This window comes from Podarcis raffonei, chromosome 7, assembly GCF_027172205.1.
Source record: "Podarcis raffonei isolate rPodRaf1 chromosome 7, rPodRaf1.pri, whole genome shotgun sequence".
Lineage (NCBI taxonomy): Eukaryota > Metazoa > Chordata > Lepidosauria > Squamata > Lacertidae > Podarcis > Podarcis raffonei.
The window spans coordinates 40,106,358-40,121,357 of NC_070608.1; the positions used below are offsets into that span (position 1 = coordinate 40,106,358).

At 41.7% G+C, this 15,000-nt stretch overlaps 1 protein-coding gene across 4 annotated transcripts in view; it reads right to left on the reverse strand.

Annotated features, from left to right (window-relative positions):
- Positions 1-2,024: 2,024 nt before the first annotated feature.
- The window catches only part of SNTG1 (syntrophin gamma 1), a 221,007-nt gene continuing 208,031 nt past the window's right edge, over positions 2,025-15,000 (reverse strand). For all 4 annotated transcript variants that reach the window (XM_053396197.1, XM_053396198.1, XM_053396199.1 and 1 more), the window contains 2 exons: positions 10,486-10,596; positions 2,025-3,777 (listed from right to left, as the gene is read on the reverse strand). In XM_053396197.1, coding sequence (XP_053252172.1) covers positions 3,580-3,777; positions 10,486-10,596 — 309 coding nt within the window. In that variant the 3' untranslated portion in view covers positions 2,025-3,579. The remainder of the gene's footprint in view (positions 3,778-10,485; positions 10,597-15,000) is intronic.

The following is a 15,000-nucleotide window of genomic DNA, read 5'->3' on the forward strand; positions in this document are numbered from 1 at the left end:
TCCTGCCTTTCCTTCAAAGCCCAAGTTGATGAGTTGAAACATTTGAGCCTGGGATTGGCTCCAAGAGCCTGTTTGGTGGGCAGGGGAATGATATATCTTATGTGAGCAGGGAAAACTGTGTGTGTGTTGCATGCTTGATTCTCTGGTATGAGCTAGCACAGTGTTAATTGGATCCCACCATGATTTATGAAATATTACCCCCCAGACAACCTTCCTATGAAGTTCTAATATAATGCTTGCAATCAGTGACTCATTCTTATGGATAGTTTGGACCAAGTAACATCAAACGTAGTCACTGTTTCCTTCTTAACCTTAGTTATTTCCTTCAAAGCTAATTTCAGCAAGAACTACAAATTATTGAATGATTAGTTCATAAAAATATTGCACAGGGATAGTTAAGTAGCAGCAGGTTACCATCCTGGTATAAAATGTATATGTGCTACATGTATATGCGAAATGAAAACTGTCAGTTACAAGCTTCAGTTTAAGATAGTACAGTGGAACCTTGGTTCCCAAACTTAAGTCTGTTCAATTCCTGAAACAGTTCATGAATCAAGGTGTGGCTTCTGATTGGCCGCAGCAGCTTCCTGCAGCCAATCAGAAGCCGCACTGGGTGTTTGGCGTCCAAATAACGTTTGAGAACCAGAACAATTACTTCCGGTTTTCATTCGTTCAGGAGCTGGAATGTTAGCTCCCAGGGTGTTCGGGAGCCAAGGTTCCACTGTATAGCATTGGCCCATCTCATTTTATCCCATGAACACATGGGCAATGGGACTTTTAAAATTCATGCCCCAAAGAAAGCTCCAGCAAAGCAACTTACAGTAAGAGGGACAGAGATGAGGCAACTTTTCTGGAAAGTAAATATAAAAAGGACTCTCTGCATGTATAGACCTCAAATCTCCCTGTACAGTTCTGCACAAAAGGCAGAGATGGACAACCCTTATTTCTGTTGAGGGCCATTTTGTCTCAGGGGTAATGTATTGGAGACTGCATGCTGGTAGTGGATGGGACTGCAGCCACCAATGGGGAAACTGGAGCCAAGAGTGGGTGGAGCCAACTCCCTTTCCCTCCCTTTTGGCCACTATTTTCTCTCTCTCTCCTTCTGTTACCTCATTTCCCACTGGATTGTTCCCCTTTCCCCAAGTTGTATGAAATTAGATCAAGGACCACATGGTGCCTATCCTTGGTGTAAGGGCAATGGGGAACAATCTGCATGGTTGAAAATACTTATTTGCATTGATTTGAATCTGGCTTATACACATAATTGTGATCTGGATTGTACTCGATGCAAAACTAAACTCATTTCACAGAGAGAGAGAGAGAGAGAGAGAAAGAGAGAGAGAGAGAGAGAGAGAGAGAGAATGAGAGAATATTTCCTAATGGCTCTTTGGAACCTTATCAGTGGTGTTATGTACACTGTACATATATAGTAGATCAAATTTTACACTTTCTCTAGATTCATCATTAAAATACAATTCTTAAAAATACATGTAAAGCATATTACCCCTTTCAGACATTTTACAGATGAAATCAGTGCATGTGGGAGGGGTTATATCTCAGCGGAAGGCTCTGCCTTCCAATGTATGAGTGTTTCTTATACTATCTGAAAAGACCCCAGTGCATGCAAAGAGGGCTCTCTTATAATATTAGGGCATGCTGCTTTTCCAGAGTTGCCGAACAGATGAAGAATCCTCTGCTTTTACAACTGTATGTATGGAGGTCTTTGCAAATGGTACAATGAATGCATGAACAATGGAGGCAGAGCCTACTGGCCCCATACATAAAATATCTGAAAAGGGCTTATTGTCTTACCCTGTGGGCTAGTTTTACATGACACAACACTGAATGCCATTTAAAGAGTTTGCTAAAACTTTCCAAGTTTCACTTCAAAAATTGGGATGTTCCATTTAACCTACAAGAAAGCTTGCTTTTTCGTAAGGTCATTTTTAACAGCTGTTAATTAAAATACAAAAGAGAAAATGAATTCTATTTCTTGGTTTCCTGTTGGTAATATGAAAATCAAATTTAAAAGTGAAGCCTTGTGCGACCTTTATTGTGCCTGTAACAAAATATAATACTTGGGATTTGAGAACAAAGCCTGGCAGATTAAAAGACACTTCACTATAAAACTGAATAATAAAAGACATAATTAAACAGGTTTAACATTGGTTTTGTAATTCATTCATAATTAAAACAATTCTGAATGTTAACAGATTTTTACTAACAACGGAGAATCTGTATGTAGAAAGAAAGCAAAGGGAAAAAGGGAAAAGGTTTTGTTGGCTTCAGACCATGATCCTCAAACAACAATTTCTGGGTAGTTCTAATAAGGTCAATGGAATTACTCCAGAATTGAGGTCTCACAAAAACAGGTGAAACTGTGTTTAGTCTCTACCACTTTAGGCTCTGAGGTGAAGGCTCATCAAGATATGATGATTCTCCATGAAAAATATTCACACAGAAAGAAAATTAGCATGTCACGTTGAAGGCTATGCTACCACCATTCATGCTCACATTGAGTTCGCTACATGCTGTGATTCCTCCCTCCCCATATGCAGTAGTGGCTGGTGCAGCAGCATGTGGCGGCTGTGTGCGCTGTGTTTCTGACTTGGTTTCCCTAAGTCATTCATCTCTACTGGTTACTGGGTAGGGAGTGGCAAGGCAGCGAGGAGCAGGTGTGGTGTAAGAGCAGCAGCAACGGCAATTCAGCATACCCAGCACTGTGCCTGCACCACCCTGAGCTCTCTGCTGCCTTGCCCCCCCCCCTCCGCTGGCTGCTACTGCCTGTATCACAGAACACTGAATTTTGTGAGCCCCAAACTGCAATTTGAGAATTACAGAATTTCCACCTCATTTGCTGTTCATGAGAGCAAGAGCTAAGTGGCTTAAGTACTATAGGCTTCAATAGCAGATGGCTTCATTATGCTTATATTTCCTTTTTAAAAACATGTTGACCTAATATGGCTATACTATTATCATTATGATAATGGGATGGAAACAAAATTAAGAATGAAGATGATTCTATGTCAAAAGGGCACAAATATGAATTTGCAACAGTACTTAAGGTGCTTTCTTTTCTAAGGAGATACAGTAGCATCTTTTTGCATTCACTTCCTTGTTGCTACACACTGATCCCTCTTTGCTTGACATTTATAGTCTAGCAAGAGGAAATTAGTTCTGATCCAGAACTTGGTAGGTTGTCATATAAAAACATCTGGAAAGAAAATGTCTATTATTATGGAGATTTGAAAATTGTATTAAATACTTAAGTGCAGCACTGTGTCATTCGTTTATTTCTGTTTCTTTTGTTTCCAGTGTCATTCAAAACACAATCAGATTATACTATAAAAGCATCTTCATCCACCTCAGAGATTTCTGCTTGGATTATGTACTGATGCCTTGTAAAATTGAGACTTAATTCATGATCCCATGTGACTATACTCTGCTGACAACTGCCACTTGTCTCTTGAGTCAGTTCTCTTGCTTGCTGTTTGTTCTCCGAGAGACCTGTCTGATGAATGTTTCATATACGTAGTCTCATGTACTCCTGGAAAGTGGCAAGTGCAGAAATAGGAGCCATCAAGTCGTATACTTCAATTTGCTAGTGCCAGAAGATGTAGCAACAGCAGCACCAGTAGTAGCAGCAGCAGTAACAGCAGTAGCAGCAGCAGCTGTGGCCTGACTGCCAACATAGAGTGGGTCCAAACAGGCCACTTTGGCCGCAAAGAAGGAGTGGATACAATGCAGGACTGCAAACAGGTTGGAAAATTCCAACTCCTGAAAGTGAAAGCAAAGAAGTCAAAGGTAAGATTAGGCCACCTTTTCATCTTCCACAGCACACCCAGCACTCTGTTGTAGAGACAAGCCAACAGAAGTTTAACCAAGTCAAGGATGGTCATCCATCATTGTGGAAAGCTGCACTATTTGTTGGCTAATGAAGAAACACCTTCTTTGGAAAACATGCACTCAAATATTTGAGTGGAATGCTACAGCAATTTTATATTGGACATTTGTGACAATGAATGCTAGAAACTAAGCCACGACTTAGCATGGAAAAGAAAATTTGTCAAAGAACTAGAAAGAAGAAAGTTAAATTCACTGTTTATTTCTACAATCCATGGGCTAACTCATCCCCCTGCCCCTGTGGTAGGTAGAGAAGGATAAAAGGAAGTGGACACCAATCAATGGGCTTGAACTGGCCACAACATTATTGAAAGAACATGAAAAATGGGCATGTGGGGTGGGAATTAAGCTATTATGAGGAAAATCAGGCATAAGAAGGTTCCTGAGCTGAGCTACTAAAACACTCCTCCTTGTATCCCACATTTATCCTGAATCATAGCCCATTCTCAAGCTGCTCCATTCTTGTAACCATTCTGCTTTTTCCCATTGAAATCAACATGAACTTTTTGCTCTCCCAACACAGGTGACATTTTCCAGTTCTACACTAGTCCTTGTGCTATCTGGAGCAATCAACCTACCTTGGATCCTTTCCTCTTTACACAGGTAAGCACAAGGTCTTAATATTTCTTACCACATTCCTCTGATAAAACTTGCAGCCTGCTTCCACTAACTAAGCAAATCCCATTTTCCCTAAAGAGGTGGGATCTTCCTTTTGCAAGCTGAGTTTCCTGATAACCATGCCGAGCCACAGTCTTGCTCACAGCTGTTAGCCTTTCTTCTGGTTCTGTCTGTCCTAGCAGGCATCAGAGCCCCTGACCAAACCCTCCTGGGCAGCATTTGCAGCCATGTTACTTCACCCCTTGGGAAGAATTGCCTAATGGTGCCCATTCCATTTGTGACCTTGATGGTCAAAAAGCTTGTAGAGGACATTCTGAATAAGGAGGATTACTAGAACCTGGGGATTCTGCTTATTTCTTCCCATACAGATGGAAAGCCACATTCAGTGGATGGCATCTAAGTCATACACAGAGTTGGAACCACTGCAATGGAACTGACTAACCTAAGCTTATTGATTTAAATCAGTTTAAGTTTAATATGACTTAGTTGGATACAAACCAGTTTTTTGAGATTTCTACCATCCTAGTGCAAAATGTACTAACTGTTAAGCCATGTTTTATGACATGGTAGGCTACTATTTTCAGAATAAAAATATCCTGCTGCATGTATACTATATCCACTAACTACAATTTAGCATGTGCCAGGTTCATGATCATTTCCTGCAAATTACGTTAACTTCATGTTACAAGTTAGGAAAATTAAAGTGGTTAGACGCTTTTTATGAAGTTCCCTGCTGAGTTATGTAAGAATGAGCAAGTTCATCCATTTTCCTGGATAGGCAAACACTAGGATTGAAACAAAAGAGAAAGGGAGGTTTCTTCCTGCTCTGAGCAGAACCAATAGAAACTAGAATATTGCTGTACCTACATTTCCCAATCTGCATTGAGGTCTAAAAGGGGGGAAAGGCATTATCTTTTCTGAAAGGGGCAGAATTATTCCTTCTACATAATACTAATACACAAATTTGCTATCACTAAATAACTGACCCTTGTGGGGGCAGAACAATGCTAATACTTAGGCTTACAACATACCGTATTTTTTGCCGTATAGGATGCACTTTTTCCCCTCCAAAAATGAAGAGGAAATCTGTGTGCATCCTATGGGGCGAATACAGGCTTTTGCTGAAGCTTGGAGAGCGAGAGGGGTCGGTGCGCACCGACCCCTCTCACTCTCCAGGCTTCAGGAAGCTATCAGCAAGCCTGGGGAGCCGGCGGGAGTTCCCACAGGGCTCCCCAGGCTGCGGATAGCAGCCTGCCGCCCAGTGCGGGGCGCCCTGAAGCGGAGCGCCCCGTGCGCCAGGCAGACATCCGCAGCCTGGGGAGTCCTGTGGGAGTTCCCGCAGGGCTCCCTAGGCTGCGGATAGCAGCCTGCTGCACGGAGCGCGGGGCGCGCTGAGGCAGAGCACCCCGCGCTTCGGGCAGACATCGCTCTGGGGACAGCGGGGAGGTGCAGCGCCGCACCTCCCCGCAGGAACTCCCGCAGGACTCCCCAGGCTGCGGATAGCAGCCTGCTGCACGGAGCGCGGGGCGCGCTGAGGCAGAGCACCCCGCGCTTCGGGCAGACATCGCTCTGGGGACAGCGGGGAGGTGCAGCGCCGCTGTCCCGCTGTTCCTCGACCTGGGGTTTTTTTTGGGGGGAAATAAAGGGGAAAAAATTCATTTATTTCCCCCCCCCCAAACCTAGGTGCGTCCTATGGGACGGAGCGTCCTATGGGACGAAAAATACGGTACTTTGGTTGTTAATCTAGTATAGTCTGGTACCTTTTCACAAATTATGACAGTGAATATTATTACTACAACTATGAGCAAGGTATGATTTGGGTTGCATCCGACTGAAGTCATATTGAATACTGGACCCATTAAAATCAATGGACAGTACTATTATCCCCACATAGCACTGGAGACACAGATACCAGCCTATGTAAAGGCCATCTAACCATGGCTGGGCACGAATTGAGCCAGAAACTCACATGTGACACTCTCAGTCATTGCAGCACACTGGATTTCAGCATTAATAGCTACTAGAATCCTTCAGGAAATTGTGATCATGTCACAATTCTATTACTTTCCCCATATTTTCCAACATTGGCAAGAGATCACTGTGGGATGAAGTGAGGATATCATCAATATGCTGATGACGTAAAACAGATCAAGGTGAACCATTTTTCAAAACTTGCTTTTGACTATGACTGTTATTGATAATGGTGTTGTATATTTTATGGGGCGGGGTTGTAAACCCCTTAGATCAGGGGTAGTCAACCTTTCTATACCTACCACCCACTAATGAATCTTTCTTGATGGTAAAATTTCCTTATGGCCCACCAGTGCTCGATGGAAGGAGGATTCAGCTTGTGCCATAGAACCCCCTACTGCCCACCTAGAATTCTGAAATGCCCATTAGTGGGCGGTAGGGACCAGGTTGACAACCCCTGCCTTAGAGGTTCTATTTATAGTTAATTAGTATACAATTTTTGTTAAATAAAATAACATTGGGGGGGAATCTTACTCTATGTTTGGAATTAACAGAGTGATGGATGAGTGACATAAATGGATTGGTCTAACCTTTGCCTAGTATATTATAACTAAAAGTAATGGGAAACTCACAAAGACTTAACAAAACATGATGATATTCCCTCTCCACAATGCTGGCATCATTTAAGTTGTTACATCTTCTGTAAACCCAGGAACAAAACAGAAATATCCTATTAGCTAAATGTGGAAACAGCAAAGAGGATGTGAACTTAAAGGATGTGTTCTCTGGGATGCTTTCTGCATGAAATATAAAGCACAGTGTCCCCAAAACAAATACAATTTTAAAAGGCTGATTTTGAGCTTTCAAAAACAGCATTATAGAAAGCTGTCCTTTTCCAAAAAAAATCTTTACAATCAAAGGGTGAGGAATACACACTAAGCAATGAAGCATGATGCTGCTGTATTTCTATAATGCACTTGGTAATTCGTAATTAAGGCTGCATTGTAAACAATGCCAAAATTTGGCTAGCTTTCCACCATAAATAGTAGACTAATGAGTCTGACATTCTCAAGGAGCATTTCACATTTCTTCCTGATTTTTACTAATGTGTGCTTTGAATATATTGGATTTTGGCACTAAGTTAAAGTCACTTACTGGTGCAATTGATCTGCTGGGGCAGTAGCAGGAGAAGCTGTGCCCATTCCACCTTTAGCTTATTTAAGGGGGTGGCCAGGTGCAGGCTGCCCTATTTGCTGACCATTGCAGGATTTTTCACCCACCCAGTGGGGAAGCAGACATGTGGCATACAGTCTTTGATATGCTTTGCTTGGTCGTAATGTTCGAGGGCAGGGAGGAATTTTCTTCTGCAAGCAATTTGGCATGTTTCCACCCACCTCACAGTGACTATTACAACTTTGGGGGATAAGGCATTACGCTGGAGGATACACTGCTAAAGGGGTCTGGGAGGGGTGACTCTGTCCAGGAATCCACACGGGGACTGATGGGCCAATACACTCTCCAAATGGCAGCCTGTGCGGTGTTGTGGCACAGTACAGTGTCAAACCCACTAGGTTCCTGTCTGATAGTAGGTGTTGCCTGATCTGGATACATGCCCAATGATACATGCCCCTTTCCTGTAATCAATAAAGTTGTGGCCAAATTCAACCCAATACCAGTCTCCTGTGCTCATTCTTTCAGCCTTCCCTGTACCAGCTGAGGACATCATGTGCCTATGGCGGCAATCCTCTCTTGTGCAGCAGTAAATCTCACGTTTCCAAAAACCTGCATGTGAACCAAACACATGGAATTTAATCTGGAATAAACTCCTCTCTGAATTCTTTTATGAAATGTATCACAAAAAAACAAGTTTATTATTGGCTGGCAATTCCCAATGAGCCAAGATTTTTTCCTCAGAACTGTACCTGAGCAAGACTTCCTCTATCACTGAAGATTATAAAACTAGATTTAGTGTTATTTTATGTTCAGTTTGTAACTAAAGTTTTATGTCCAGGCAGGCAAACATGACTGGTCAAATGTGCAGGCGGCTGCTTTTATAGCATGGGCTTCTCACTTGTCAGGATCTATATATATTTTCCCCCTGTCAGAACTTACCTTACAATGGAGAAAGATTGCTAGACATACCCAGGTTAATGTTAGAGCTACTGGCCAATAAAATATTCTGTCAGTGACTGCACATCAACCCACATTTGAATTCTCTGTTCTTGATTAAACATATAGGTATAAGTGCAGGTGAACGGGAATTTGCTCTTTTATGAAGTAAAGTCTGACAGAAAATGTAAAATGCTCTGGCATGCTGCTCTATGCAATCCTGAGACACATGCTCAAACACTTTTACAGGGAACAGGCTTTCACAGCAGTACTTGTAATAATTTATCCTTTTCTCACATGCTATGAGGAGGCACTAAAAAAGAACATATGGTTGCTGTCCCTTGCCCCATTTTCTTCCCTGTAGATAAGCTGTCCTAGCATCAGATGTCTCTCACTTTGAGGGTTTGCAAGTTATAACAGAAGCATAAAACAGGAAGCTGCTTCTTCATAACATGCAAAAGTTCTAGGACTCAGACCAGCGCCACACAATTCAAATGGTTGGTGCTGACCTTCAAAAACCTAAATGGCTTCGGCCTTGTATACCTGAAGGAGTGCTGTCACCCCCATCGTTCAGCCCGGACACTGAGGTCCAGCGCCCAGGGCCTTCTGGTGGTTCCCTCACTGTGAGAAGTGAGGTTACAGGGAACCAGGCAGAGGGCCTTCTCAGCAGTGCCGCCCTCCCTGTGGAACACCATCCCATCAGATGTCAAGAAGAAAAATAAATATACAACTTTTAGAAGACCTCTGAAGGCAGACCTGTATTGGGAAGTTTTAAATGTTTGATGTTTTTATGTGTGTTGCAAGCTGCCCAGAGTGGCTAGAACAGCCCAGCCAGTTGGATGGTGTATAAATAATAAATTTTTTATTATTAAAGTAAATAGTCTTCATTCCTTCTGTTGTATATAACTCCACAATGTATATCCGCAGCACATAGACAAATCCACTAGCATTCCCTCACCCACACCACAACTGTTGTTACAGCAACGCTTTCTGACAAAGATTAGGAATCAGAGGGAAGAAAGGTGTACAAATTCTGTCTCAGCACAGTCTGCTGTTACCAGGTGGCTGAGAAGCAGGAATGGCATCGGCTACCTGATATAATAAATGAAGTAAGTATGTGGCATAATTTCACCTGGGTAGTTTAGTATTCATAGCATATGCTAAGCTCTGCCAAACCACAAAGTTGAAATGCATACCTAATAAATATCTGTAGCACCCTTTATCACAACGTATTGTTATGCGTTTGGGGGAGGGGCAGACTCTCCATAATCTCTAGACCCAGTAAAGAGCTGGAATTTGAGCAAGTTCATGAATTCATGAGGTGAGAAAAGTTTGGTTAATTATTAGCCAAGTGCTGTTGCATTCAGTTTAGGATCACAAGCCAAGGCAGCTTCACATAGCTAGCCAGAGATGGCCCATGATGGCATCCATCTGTCTCAAGAGACAATGGAGCGCACCCTATGGGAGTGCTATGTTAGGAGCACTCAAGTGACCTCCCCGGAGTACAAGCAGTGTGTATAGTTACAGCAATAGCCTTTTTGTATGTGTATTAAAACATAGATAATACCTTAAATAACTGGACTAGCTACTGAGGGGCAGACTTCCACACTGAAGGAACTGTCCTCTCAATGTCCAATTCCCTACTGAATGAAGACTACAATGCATCAACCTAGTTATCGGCTTGGCTTGGCTTTGCAGGCAGCTCTGCCTGATTTTTAGTTTACTTTTTTCTAGTTCTCAGACAAAATAGCAACAGAACTGAGTGTTCATCTTGTTATTTAAGCATCAGTACATGAGCCTCAAATTTTGTTATCTTCCCTGCCCCTGATTACTTGTTCTAATATCCTTCAGACAAGGGAAACATATTGGAGTTCTTGCTTTTACCTTTGCTTCAATCTGTTTAGTATCTGGATTTTGGAACAAGAATTTGATTTTGCTCTTGCCATCATCTGAAGACCCTTTAAGCTGGGAAAACTTGTACCGCCATAGTACAGCCTAAAGGGGGGGGGGGAGAGAAGAAGAAAAAAACATACACAGGAACATCAGCACACAAAATATAGGCAGAGAAAAAGTCCTTCTAGGGAACTTTATAACGTACCAATGATAATAAAATTAAACGAGCATTGTTCTCTGCTCCAAAATCTCTTTGATCATAAAACTGCATTACATTTTGACAGTGTCTGGTTCAGAGCAGTCAGGCTGCATTTGTGAAATGTTCGTTGAAATCCTTTTAGCTTCGCCTGACCCTCGTTAACAACAAAAGACAGAAGTAAAGAGAAGACCCCAATTTACACTATGTCAAAGATGTGGTAAATAAGCCAGACTCCATCTCCTGTCCTGAGCACCTATTTATTTGCAGATTAACTCATTTTCCTAGTGCAAAGTTAGTGTTCTGATAACTTCCATTTCAATAAAATTGGCCAAACTTCCATTACAATAAAATTGGCCAAACTTCCATTTCAATAAAATTGGCCAAATGGATCCATTTCAATAAAATTGGCTAAATTGGCCTGATGAATGTTATGTAATGGAGCAGGGTTTCCAAATGGCTTCCTACCTGAGGGGAAAAACATAGGACTATCATCTTGTGCTTTAGAACTTCCTTCTACCCATCATTATCAAACTATGTCTGTATGCCCATTTCTAGGTGAGACAAATATACCAATCAGATTGCCACACATGGGACTTTGGCTTCATTCAGCTCTTGTGAAAGCAAAGAAACCATCTGTAATTCCAAAACTGTAACCTGGGGCAATGGACCCAACTGCCTTTAGAGAAATTGTTCCCCAAAGAATGATGAAATATTACAAACTCTACCTATCAAGGGACACGGGTGGTGCTGTGGGTTAAACCACAGAGCCTAGGACTTGTGGATCAGAAGGTCAGCAGTTTGAATCCCCGCGACGGGGTGAGCTCCCATTGCTCGGTCCCAGCTCCTGCCAACCTAGCACTTCGAAAGCACGTCAAAGTGCAAGTAGATAAATAGGTACCACTCCGGCTGGAAGGTAAACGGTGTTTCCATACAGACATAAAAAATAGGGTAGGCTCTAAAACTACACATCTCAAGTGTCAAAGGCCAGGGGAAAGAGGTGGCCTTCAGCATTCACTGAATATGGGATGTGAATAAATGGTCTTCTTTAAGTTTTTGAGATGTAAACATGGGCTGCTATATGTAAGCCTTATGAAGATATTCAAATTTCTGGCAAAGTGGCAGGTCTGTGGGAGTACTTATTCAGGTGCTTGCCTCAGCATCATGTACACTTGGTACAATAGTGTAGCATCCAAGCTTTTTGAAACATTCTTAGCATTCCATTCTAGGTGTCAGGATTCCCTCACACAGGTTCACTCAGTTCTTAAAACAACAGTTTAATACTAAATGTTAGAACATATTATAATGTAATATACAATGAGTGCATTGGGATCTCTGAGCTGGGGAGCTCAAGTTCATAAATGCAAATTTATAGACAAAAGTTATAAAGTTTCCAATAGCCAGTATAAGTTTGGCTTTCCAAAAGTAACAGGTATTGCTGCTCAGCATCAGATAAATAGAAGTTTCAGGGTTTTAAGCCCTCAATGTATTTTTTTTGTTTTTTCACTTGCTGGTTTTATAATGGTGGACAATTTTATAATTGTTTGTATTGTAGTTCTTTTTTCAGTTTAATTGAAGCCTCCCTGAAAATACAGATGTATTTACATACAATGTTTTCATTTAGCAAACAAATTAGGAGAATCCTCCCTCCACACACATGAATGTGGAAAATACTAATAGAGATAATGCTCTATAATCCTTATTTCCTCCAGGTCACTATTAACCCCAAAGTGAAGAAGCAGATACTGAGGGTGAGATATTTAACTTGGGTATAAAATTGCTATGCTGAGACAGGCCATCTGGTTCATCATTCTGTCTCTAGCTATGGACAAATGCCTAAGGGAAGCTTACAAGAAGGGCAAGATGGTGACAACCGTGTTAATCTGAAGAAATAAACATCCACTGATTGATCTTTGCAAACTAATCTAGCATTCTGGGCCATAACTGCAATCAATTTCAGTGGGTTAAATTAAGCATGTTAACCAGTCATCTCCAGCCTTTCATTTGCTTTACCCCTGCCTCTAGACTACCGATAAACTTCATTTCAGCAATGACACATTGTGCAACTTCCCATTCTCAGATTTTAACAAAAGAACAAAAACGGTTCCAACTAAATGCCTGGGATATAGAGCAAAGTCTTGAAAAGACTGTAATGTTGGCACTAGGTGTGGCTCCTTAGAAAAAGATTCCAAAGTCAAAGAGCCACAACAGCTTCTTTGCAGCTGCATATTATATCTCTGTTCAAGAAATTTCTTGCATATGGACCTCTACAGAAGATTTTTAGACACAATAAGATTGCTATAAGAAGACTAAGATTATTAATCAGGGCTGGGTGGGAAATCTCTGTCCTATGGGCCTAATTAGGCTCAGCATGAGTCCCAATTTAGACTGCAATGCTGCTTTCTCTAAACCATGACCACTTGCCCCACACCTGATAGTCTCATTTGTTGTTGCACTTTCATTACCCTTCGAAGGCACTTGATGCAAGATCCTAATTGTCCATTTGCAGATGCTGTTTGGGCATAGGACACCTGCACAACATTGTAGCAAGGATCATGGACTTAGAAGGGCTATACTGATTGGGGGGGGGTTAAAGCAAGGGGAGAGGGTTTGCCTGGTGCCTGCCTTCACATCTTCACATCGAGCAGAAACCTTTTTGTTTTCCTAGACCTGCTTTAGCTTCTCAGTTGGCCTTCATTTCTATCAAATGATTTCTTGCTGCTTTTATCTAGCTATCATTATTATTTCTGCTATTGCCTGCTGGTTTTTTAAAACAAGTGGGGTTTTTTTGTATTCTGTTTACATAAGCTGCCCTGGAAGCTTTGTTGAAAGGAGGGTTACAAATGCACATGTTCAGAAGGTCAAAAGTGAGCAGGAAAAAAACCAAAGCACAAAACCACTACAAACCATGCAATGGCGGCCATCCAGGCACCAGCAAACAAAATGTACAGTAGTTGCAAGAAAAAGTTAATAAGCACCCTCCCTCTCTAACTTTTCTGTGATCTTTTGATCATCACAAAACTTCTCATTTTCCAGTCCAAATTCCAGGATAATGCAGTATTTCAAGAACTGCTTCTCAGCAAAATGAAAATAATGGGAACTATCAATGTGCACTTGCTAGGAAACATTATTAATTTGACATTTCATACTACAACTGGCTGAACATATTTTACCCTATGTCAGGAAACCTGAACTTCCTACCTAATTTGTTGATTCTCACAGGCCTGGTGTGAAATGGTTTAGCATTAACTGCCTGAGCTCTGGACTTGTGTGCTCCTCATTTCCTCTTCTCGTATGGCTGCAAGGAGGAAATTGGAAACTTTGGTTTCCATTCTGATTTACCCACAGTGTATTGTTACATCCAAACTTTAAAGAGGTTCATCTGAACCGTAATGTAGAGTTGGGGTGGCCAACCTGTAGCTCTGCAGTTGTTGTTCCACTACAACTCCCACCAGATCCAGACACCGCGGACAAGGCTGATGGGAGTTCTAGTTCAACAGCATCTGAGGGGCTTCAGGCTTAGAAAAACAAACCAATTTCCTAAACCATGGTTTTGTTGGGATTTGGTTAGTTAAACTCTGGTTAGTTAAAAATGGAAGTGAAAACTACTGTTCTCCTTGTGCCTGCACTAGAGGAAAACAGAGGGCAGGGTGGCTAATGAAGCCCAGGCTCATTCCTGCAACACTCAATTATAGTTTTGCATTACATCCAAATGAGGCTGACACAGCTCTTGTTAGAAACATCTGTTCCTCTTGATTTTATTAGAGGATACATCTAATTGGAAAAAAAAACCTCTAAAAGCATCACATTCTTATTGCTCTTGACATTGTATCATGCAAACACACTGTTCCAAGATGGGCTTAATACATCCTTCCTTGAATTCACTTTTGTTACAAAGCTTTGCTACTTAGCAGAGCTTGGAATTGGCACTCTGGGAAATAGGCAGTGTATCAGCCATCCCATCATGCCAGCTCATTCCGACCAAAATGAAAGCTACCCTCAAGTGTGCCAGGTGCTGGGTTTGGAGTGGTGAAGAATCCTGATTACTTCTTAGGCACTTGCTTTTTTCCTTGTTTGGCACAAGTGATTTAATTTTAATTGGAAGCTGCAGGGTTAGCTTCATTGCCAGCTAATAATGACCCGATTTCAGAAAACATGGAAGCTGCTAAAGCCATCTGGCTTTGTGGGTTGAGGAATTTCAAAACCAAGAATATCCCTGTTGGATAACACCAAGGATCCATCGAGTCCAGCATCCTGCTTCTAGAAGTGATCAGCCGGATGCTTTTGGGAATTCTACAAATATGTCAAGA